Source organism: Dama dama, chromosome 20, assembly GCF_033118175.1.
Source record: "Dama dama isolate Ldn47 chromosome 20, ASM3311817v1, whole genome shotgun sequence".
Taxonomy (NCBI): domain Eukaryota; kingdom Metazoa; phylum Chordata; class Mammalia; order Artiodactyla; family Cervidae; genus Dama; species Dama dama.
Window position 1 is genome coordinate 88553755 of NC_083700.1, and position 9596 is coordinate 88563350.

The 9596-nt window shown below is 53.9% G+C and overlaps 1 protein-coding gene across 2 annotated transcripts in view; it reads right to left on the bottom strand.

The window, feature by feature from the left end:
* Window positions 1–9510, bottom strand: part of CIMAP2 (ciliary microtubule associated protein 2) — a 30952-nt gene extending 21442 nt beyond the window's left edge. The window contains exons 1-4 of one of the 2 annotated variants that reach the window (XM_061120024.1): window positions 9406–9510; window positions 5255–5342; window positions 4637–4801; window positions 4324–4446 (exon numbers count right to left, since the gene is read on the bottom strand). In XM_061120024.1, coding sequence (XP_060976007.1) covers window positions 4324–4446; window positions 4637–4801; window positions 5255–5342; window positions 9406–9449 — 420 coding nt within the window. In that variant the 5' untranslated portion in view covers window positions 9450–9510. The remainder of the gene's footprint in view (window positions 1–4323; window positions 4447–4636; window positions 4802–5254; window positions 5343–9405) is intronic. The other variant, XM_061120026.1, reaches the window with a different exon arrangement.
* Window positions 9511–9596: the final 86 nt, after the last annotated feature.

Sequence of the window (9596 nt, forward strand, 5' to 3'; positions counted from 1 at the left end):
AATGAAAATGAAATGAAATAATGTCTTTAAAGCCTCCTGCACATTCTCAGCCCATAGCATGTGCAAACATCTGGTAGTCAGAGTGGGGTGGCTACCTTGACCGAGGGGGTTGGGAGAGTGGGAAGTGGGTGGAGAAAGAGGTAAGAGAGGTTGAGAACTGTGGCTGGAATGACCATCTGGGTCAGAATGACCCTGGCTGCAACGATTGCCAGGGACAGAGGTATGGCCTTTCTAGGTGTAATGAGGAGAGCCACCCTGCAGGGTAGGTGGGTAGATGGGTGGGTGGGTGGGTGGCAGAGAGGCCATCTTTGGGTAAAGATCTGGCAGGATGTTTGCTGCTGCATTGCATCTTTTAGCCACACGGAGTCGCTGCCGCTCCACAGATGGCTCAGCCCTACCTCCCTCCAGCCCCTGGAACCTCCTGGAAAGCAGCCCAGAACCAGGCCAGGCAGAGAGGACAGGGAGCTTTGCTGGGAGAGTCAGGCCACAGCAGGCATCAGATTTGTTCACCCTCAGAGGAGCAAGACTGCACTTTGCCTTCTTCCAGGGCCCAAGGTTTCCAGGTGTGTTCAGGAGAAAAGCCCCAAAGTAGGAAGGTGGGTCCTGGCATCAAGTATTAGGTGCTTTACAAGCCTTAACATCTTGGCCCTAGAGGCAACCTGATGAGATCAAATCAGTGCCACTGCAATCAACAGATGGGGAAACTGAGCCTCAGAGAGGGAAACCTGTGTCCAAGGTCCCCCCGCTGGAAAGGGGCGTGTGTGCGTGCCAAGTTGCTACAGTCGTGTCTGACCTCTGTACGACCTCATGGACTGTAGCCCGCCAGACTACCAGTCCCTTGGTGCAGACAAGCAGGACTAGTGGTGAAGCCAGACAGCGTTCCAGGGTTCAAACCCCGGCTCTGCCTCTTCCATCGCGTGGCTAGCCTCAGTCTCCCAATCTAGCACCAAGAGCCTTATCCTGCCCTCACTGGGAGTGGGGAGTGCCATTACTGCCACTCTTCCCGTCTAAGGCAAGAATACTGGAGTGGGTTGCCATTTCTTTCTCCAGGGGATCATCCCGACCCGGGGATCAAGCCCAGGTCTCTTACATCTCCAGCATTGGCAGGTGAGTTCTTTACCACTAGCACCAGTGCAAGGGTTTTAACTTCTAAATCCATGTGTGATCTTTCTGGTCCTCTACTGTTTCCCAGACAATGAGCATCATGACCCCTGGGGAGAACTTAGACGTGAGGGTCATAACAAAGGAGCAAGCGCAGCTGCTCAGGGAGCTCAGAGGCCAAGAAGAGCCCAGTGCTGGCCCCCCGTCAACAGAGCCTCCCCTCTCCCCTCGACCCTTCAGGATCAGAGGTGCAGTAACACGTGTGGGCTGGTGTAAACGCCCCTGATTTTAGCTAGAATGTTGTTTCAGGCCTTTGGGGACCCAACCAGGAGTGATTAATTCTGGGGGGAGAGGTGTGTGGGAATGGAGAAATTGTCACTTGTAATTTTTTTCAGCTGGACCTTGAAGAAGGAGAAGGATCCCAGAAGATGACGGGTGAGGGACAGGCCCCCCAGGTAGAGGGGGCAGGAAGAGCACCTTTGAGACAATGGGAGAGGTAGGCTAGAAGAGAGTGGGATGGCCCTGAAAGCCGAGCAGGGTGTCCAGCCTTGATTCTGAGGCATGGGGGTGCTTAAGAAGGTGCACAGCAAAAATAAATAAATAAAAAGAAGTATGATGCTGTCTCAAGGGAGAAAAAAAAAAAAGAAGAGGGTGGTGGGAGGGTGGAGCCTGGGAAAGAGGAGCCGAGGAGAGAAACTAATGAAGGGACTCCAAAGCTGGGAATTCCAGTGTCCCCACAGCCAAGGGAAGGGGGATGGAGGCAGATCCCAGGCCAGCAGAGACAGCGTTGGCTTTGCAGGGTGTGGTTCATCAGCCCCATCCTCTCTGGGGAAGGATTCATGGGCCCTCAAGCAGGCAGCCAGAGCTTTGACCTTGGCACTGGGGAGGCCCCCAAGGGGAAGTCAGCAGCCTGCACAGGTGGCATCTGTAGGCCTGTCCGACCAGCAGTGGGGGGATGACTGCAGGGGCCAGAGGCCAGAGGAGGCCATCAGGTCCCCAGTCCAGGACTTACAGCAGATGACAGTGAGAAAAGCAGGCCTTGGATGTGAGACTCACTGACTCACTGTCTGGCCCTGAGCCCAGGAGGGCAGCTCAGAGAAATCCCGCAGGGCCTAGGGAGTTACCGCAGCAGCAGATATGGGGACCAGAGGGGAGGAGAGACAGCCGGAAGGGAGGGACGGGCCATGGGACCTTCACCTGCTCAGCCAGCCCTCCCAGATGCCCCAGTGTTAAGGACCAGAGCACAGGAGGAAACAGCCTGCATCTGATTCGTTCCCCCAAATCCTCTGCCTTCAGCGGGGCTGGGCTCTGACATTAGACCTTGTCCTTCACATATCGTCAAGGGACAACGTAAGTGAGTCAAGGGTGGTGGTTATGCGTGGATTCAATCCTGCCTCTGCCGAAGAGTAGCTCTGTGACCGAGGGCAGTCACTTAACCTCTCTGTGCTCATTCTCTGTCTGTAAAGTGGAGATGATAGTGCCTGCTTCACAGGCTGTTGTGAGGATTACATTAATTAGTACATTCAAGTGCTACAACGGTGCCTGGCACGTGGCAAGTGCTGCGTTAAGTGTCAGCTATTATTACTTTAGATTTGAAGGTAATGACTCATTTTTCAATGCCTCCAGACAGCCCCTCTCCCTACAGGACAGTTACAGCTTCTGCACTTGAGGACATGTGTACATCCCCTGAACGGGGCAATGAATAATCTCTAGGCTCCATAGGAGTTTTCACGGTGGAGAGCTGTGGAGGAAAGGCCCTGGTTTTGTTGTCGGACATCCCCCCTCCTTGCCTGCTTGGCCCACTGGGGCAAGGCGTTTATCCTCTCTGAGCCTCCAAGGGCTGGTCTGGAGTGGTTATAAAAAAAATCAAGAGTGTTTTGGAGGATGGGTGCTTAGCAGGCAGGTGTGCCCTTAGTCCACAAAGACCTAACCACGTGCCTACTCTGTACCAGTTGCTGCGAGGACCGGGGAATTCTGCAACGAATCAACCGGGCAGATGTGTCCACCCTCAGGGGCTGCTGTGCCCTGGGGGAGAGAGACACTGAACACAGCCACAATCAGGGCTCTGGGGACAGGGTGGCATCTCGCAGGATCAGGTCAGGCCTCGGAGCTGAGGGGCATGGAGGGAGTCCTTAGGGGGAGGTGCCGCTGGAGGAGGAACAGCATTTCTGATAAAGGAAGAGCAGGAGCAAAGCCCTCGTGTTGAAAGCTCACGGCACACCTGAGGAGTGAGGAGGATGGGGTGTCCAGCACAGAGAGTGGGTGGGCTGGGGAGGAGGATCAGTGCTGGCAGTGTGGGTGTGACCCCTATCTTTGCCCTTGCTGCCTTATAGAGGCTGAGCCCCACTCAGAGCTCTCCCCGCATGAGAAGACCATCCCTACCCACACGATACCACTGCAGCCGTCCTGCCACCCCCACCTCTCACCACCATCACCTCCTATCTGAATGCCTCCAACCCCCATCCCCATAAGTATTTCATCAGCTCCACCACCCCCCCTCCAACATCAAAACCCTTCTCCACTGTCCTCCAACAGCACCTGGAATCAAACCTGAGGCCTCCACCTTGTCAAAGGTCCTCACGTCTGGGTCCTCGCCCCTCTGCTCTCGCCTCCCCCACCCTAACTCACAGATTCCGTGAGTCTCCATTGCTCACCTACACAGACTTTGCTCAGATGCCACCTCCTTCCAGAGGTCTTCCCTGACTACCCTATAAATGGCACCTCCATCACTTGCATCCCTCCCTGTCTCATTTTTCCTCATGGCTCAGATTTTATGTGATTTGCTTCTTTGTGCTGTTGTTTCTACCACTAGGACCACAGCTCCATGAGGGCAGAGACCTCGTCATTGTCACTGCTGGAACCCCAGGGCCTAGAACAGTATGTGGCACTAGAGGGCGCTCCATCATTATTTGCTGGCTATAGAGATGGATGAGTTTACTGAGCGCCTACTATGTGCCTGGGCTTTGTGTTGGTGACTCAAAGATGAACCAGACCCTTTCTTGCCTTCAGGGAGCTCCTGGTCTGGTAGGGGAGACAATAGGAACCTACGACAGCCAGTGGGCTCAAAGAGGTGGCCCTGGAAGCAGATGGGCTGTGTCTCAGAGAAGAGCCTAGCCGAGCCTGGCGAGGAGACCATAGGTGACAGGGTGCTTCCAGCCCCACCCAGGGGCATGCTCCGGAGGAGAGAGTGGGAGGGCTCCCACTCCAGGTATGAACACCTACCCCAATGAGTCCTCGGAAGCGAATCTCCCCAGAGCTGAGCAGCCCACGAGTGCTGCCTGGTTTTGACTGCAGCTCTTCTAGGAAGTCTTTGAAGTTGTAGGAGCCAGGCCCCAGCTTTTCCTTCTGCCCCAGGAGAACAGAGATGAGGTAAGAACTTTACACCCATGTCTATGTGGGCAGGAGCCCAGGGGATGGTGTCTTCCTCAAAGGATGAGCTCTACCTGGGCATGGAAGGACACTGCAGGCCACCCTAGAGCTGGACAGGAGGAGCTGGTGCCTGTGATGGGGAGGGATGGGGCCCCGGGGGCCTCACCTGCTGCCGCTTCTCTTTCATGATGGCCTGGTACTGGAAGTGGGGCAGCTGGGTCAGCCGGGTGGCTTCCTGGGCCTTGGCCCAGCCTGTGCCCACCTCTTTCTTCAGTTTCTTGTTGCTGAAGCAGGTCTCCTTGAAGCCATAGGTCCCAGGTCCTATGTGGGACTGAGTCAGAGTGGAATCAGAGCAGGGCCAGCCGCACCCACCAGTCCATCTGCAGAGCAAGCCCTTAGCATGCTGTCATCCTGACCTCAGAAAGGACGGGCAATACCGGTGGGGCCCCCTCCTCCAGCCCCGAGCCTGGCACTCAAGGTGTAACCATGACAACCTCTGTTGCTAGCCCCCTTACACTTCAGAGAGGGCCCATGGCCAGTCTGTGCGAGAGCTGCCAGTGGAACCCACTGTCTCTGTGGTTCCAACCCACTCTTTTCACTACAGTCCTGTGTTTATCAAACACATTGAAAGCCCAGCTCTGAGCCAAGCCCTGAGCTGTGGCTTGAGCACACAGAGGGGTGTGAGGCATGCCCCTTTCACAGCTGAGCTCATCTGCCATGGTGGGGGACTCAGAGGGACAGTGGCCAGACCATGTGGGAGAGTCAGGAAGCTGTGCAAACTCACCACATCCACAGAGTAAACCCTGGAGTATGGAGCTTCCGTGAAGGTGCTTAACTTCTTCTGGCTGGGATAAACAGCGGAGACGTCAAACCTGGGAGGACAGACACCCAGTGAAAGGCACCCAGCCCTGATGAGGGAAGTTCTAGGGGGCAGGGGAACTGGCGTCCCAGGGGAGGTGACTTTGGAGCTGGCCCATGAAAGATGAGATGAACAGGGCTGCTGCCTCCTCACGGCCTTTGTACTTCTGTTCACTCTCCCTAGACTCCACCCTAGACTGGTCACCTACCCCCTGCTGAGGACCTTTACTCAAAAGTCACCTTCTCAGTGCAACCCCACCCCAGAACCTGCCAGCTCCCCCCCACCAACTGTCTGTTTTTCCATAGCCCTTATCACTATCTAACACTTTATATATTTTTCTTTTTTTTTTTGCTTATTATCCACTCCAGCCACCTCTCTTATAAGAAGGCAAGCTCATGAGCAAGGGTTTTGCTGTTTTGTTCATTGTTTCATTCCCAGATGCTAGAACTGAGCCTGGCACATAATAGGTGACATTTATATAGAGATATAGATATAAACATAGATATAGATGGGGCTTCCCAAGTGCTGCAGTAGTAAAGAATCCACCTGCCAATGCAGGAGATGCATGTTCCATCCCTGGGTCAGGAAGATCCACTGGAGAAGAAAATGGCAACCCACTCCAGTGTTCTTGCCTGGGCAATCCCCTGGACAGGGAAGCCTGGGGGGTTACTGTCCATGGGGTCGCGAAGAGTTGGACACCACGGAGCCACTGAGCGCAGCACGGTGTGTATATGTATGTGGTGCACCCGAGACATGTACACCAAGATGCTCCTGAGACCTGTGTGCAGGCCAGGAAGCAAGTTAGAACTGGACATGGAACAACAGACTAGTGACAAATCGGGCAAGGAGAGTGTCAAGGCTGCATATTGTCACCCTGCTTATTTAACTTATATGCAGAGTACATCATGCGAAATGCTGGGCTGGAGGAAGCACAAGCTGGAATCAAGATTGCCGGGAGAAATATCAATAACCTCAGATATGCAGATGACACTACCCTTGTGGCAGAAAGCTAAGAAGAACTAAAGAGCCTTCTGATGAAAGTGAAAGAGGAGACTGAAAAATTTGGCTTAAAACTCAACATTCAGAAAACTAAGATCATGGCATCCGGTCCCATCACTTCATGGCAAATAGATGGGGAAACAGTGGCTGACTTTATTTTTTGGTGCTCCAAAATCACAGCAGTATGGTGTCTGCAGCCATGAAATTAAAAGACGCTTGCTCCCGGGAAGAAAAGTTATGACCAAACTAGACAGCATATTAAAAAGCAGAGATATTACTTTGCCAACAAAAGTCCATCTAGTCAAAGCTATGGTTTTTCCAATAGTCATGTATGGACGTGAGAGTTGGACTATAAAAAAAGCTGAGCACCGAAAAATTGATGCTTTTGAACTGTGGTGTTGGAGAAGGCTCTTGAGAGTCCCTTGGACTGCAAGGAGATCAAGCCAGTCCATCCTAAAGGAAATCAGTCCTGGATATTCATTGGAAGGACTGATGCTGAAGCTGAAGCTCCAATACTTTGGCCACCTGATGTGAAGAACTGACTCGTTGGAAAAGACCCTGGTGCTGGGAAAGACTGAAGGCAAGAGGAGAAGGAGACAGCAGAGGATGAGATGGCTGGATGGCATCAGTGACTCCATGGACATGAGTTTGAGTAAGCTCCAGGAGTTGTTGATGAACAGGGAAGCCTGGCATGCTGCAGTCCATGGGGTCACAAAGAGTTCGACATGACTGAGCCACTGAACTGATACCCAACACACTACATATCATACATATGAATGAAGAAAGACACCTGGGCTGAAATTCTACCCAGGACCTTTGGGCTGAGTGACCTACTATGGGCCAGGCCACTTGGCTTCTCTGAGCAGCACATAGAGGTCCTTCAGAAATGATTTTAAACAACTTAATAGGATAATTAAAGGACTCTGGGCAGGGAAAGGCAGAGTCCGGAGGCGGATATAAAGTCCTGCCCGCTCACCCCTGACTGCCAGCCCTCCCCGCTTTTCGCTCCCTGTCCGGAGGCTCCAGCCCTCTTTCATGGGCCCTCCAGTCACAGGCCCTCTTTCCCCCACCCCCGACCCCGCCCCACCTGTGGCTCTGCACCCCGAAGGGCGCGCCGGTGAACCACTTGGTGGCCATGATGCTAGCCTGCCCCCTCGCGGCGAAGTCCTCGCAGGACTCGGACCGCGGGACTCCTCCCCGCCGCCAGCCTCCCGAGCTGGCCGCAGACTGCAGCCACCGCTGCCACGGCAACCCAGGCCTTGTGATTTGTGATCCGCCAGAACCCGTGTGCTGTGTGTGTTGCGTCTTTGCCCGCGCGGCGCCCCCGGCAGGCATGCTCGCGAGGTTCCCGACTTCTGCACTGGGCTCTGCACATTTTCACTGCTGCCTTGCCAGACATCCTTCCCCAAGCAAGCCCGACCAATTTAATGGCCCCATATGGTGGCCTCCTGGTGGCTCAGACGGCAAAGCGTCCGCCTACAATGCGGGAGACCGGGGTTCAATCCCTAGGTCGGGAAGATCTCCTGGAGAAGGAAATGGCAACCCACTCCAGTATTCTTGCCTGGAAAATTCCATGGATGGAGGAATCCGGTAGGCTACAGTCCGTGGGGTCGCAAAGAGTTGGACACGACTGAGCGACTTCACATGGTGGTTAATATGGATGCTATTTGGTAGGGTTTTAGAGTGATTTGTTGAGGAAAGAAAGAAAGTAAAGTCGCTCAGTCGTGTCCGGTTCTTTGCGACCCCATGGACTATAGCCTACCAGGCTCCTCCATCCATGGAATTTTCCAGGCAAGATTACTGGAGTGGGTTATCATTTCCTTCTCCAGGGGAATCATCCTGACCCAGGGATCGAACCTTGGTTTCCTGCATTGCAGGCAGATGCTTTACCATCTGAGCCACCAGGGAAGCCCTGTAAATTGAGGAACTGATTCTGATTTCTTGCTTTATGCCAGCACCCTGCACGGGGCCTGGTGGAGAGCAAAGGCCTCTTAATGTTCACCTTATGCTGGTGGGACCAGTGAGACCCACACAGAGGTCTTGACTTAAGCAAAGGGCATCCCATTCCTTCTCCACTCTGTGGAGAGGAGAAAGAGGGAACAGGCAAGGGGAGCCAGAGCGTGGAAGGTAGTAATGAGATTGGCGGTAGGGGAGGTGTTGCAGGGATGGAGTCAGGACTCTGTTCCTCCCCCAGTTACCCACACCCCACCCCACCCACCCAACCTCCGCCCCCGCCATGACACTCTGGGCAGACACTGTGCACCGTGTCTGGGACCCAGATGTGGCCCTTCTCAGACAGTCTAGTGGAAGCAAACAATGACTACACAGTGTGAGCAGGTGTAGGAGATAGGAAAGTCTCTGACCCAGACTGTGGGTGGTGGGTAGGTCTGGGAAGGAGGAGGAGAAGAATTTCAAACTCAGCATTAAGGAGTGTGTATATCTTGCTTGGTAAAGAAAAGAACTGAGGTTATGTGCCCCCCATAGGGCAGGATCAGCTCTCTCCTCTCAACCTCCTTCACCTTCCACCAGGGCCTGGGGTCATGCTGCTGCTGCTGCTAAGTCGCTTCAGTCGTGTCCGACTCTGTGCGACCCCATAGACGGCAGCCCACCAGGCTCCCCCGTCCCTGGGATTCTCCAGGCAAGAACACTGGAGTGGGTTGCCATTTCCTTCTCCAGTGCATGAAAGTGAAAAGTGAAAGTGAAGTCGCTCAGTCGTGTCCGACTCTTCGAGACCCCATGGACTGTAGTCTACCAGGCTCCTCCGTCCATGGGATTTTCCAGGCAAAAGTACTGGAGTGGGTTGCCATTGCCTTCTCCAGGATCATGCTACAGACTGTCTGCTATCATCTTCTGTGATCGCCTTTGATCCTCCTTCAAGGGTTTTAGGCTAAGGCAGGGCAAAGAGTCATACACCATTGGATGAAGACAAGACTGAAACCAGAAACAGAACTTTCCTAGGGGTCCTGCATCCAGTCTGTGGTGGAAGTGGATTACCAGATCAGTGGGTCTCCTTCCAGGCCCCACCCAACACCCTTTTGCCATCCCAATATAGCATTTAAGCCATGAGCTGGACTCACAGGCCCCACGCTGGGCAGGCACATGACCATAGCACTTGGAGCATCCATGCTACGGAAGGTTGGAGGCATCAGTACTCGGGAGCACACACAAGACAGCCACACCATGTCATCCAAGCGTTGACTTTGCCCCTTCCCAATGTGCAATCTCGAGCAAATCACTTCCTCCTCTGATTCTCACCTTTCTTACCTTT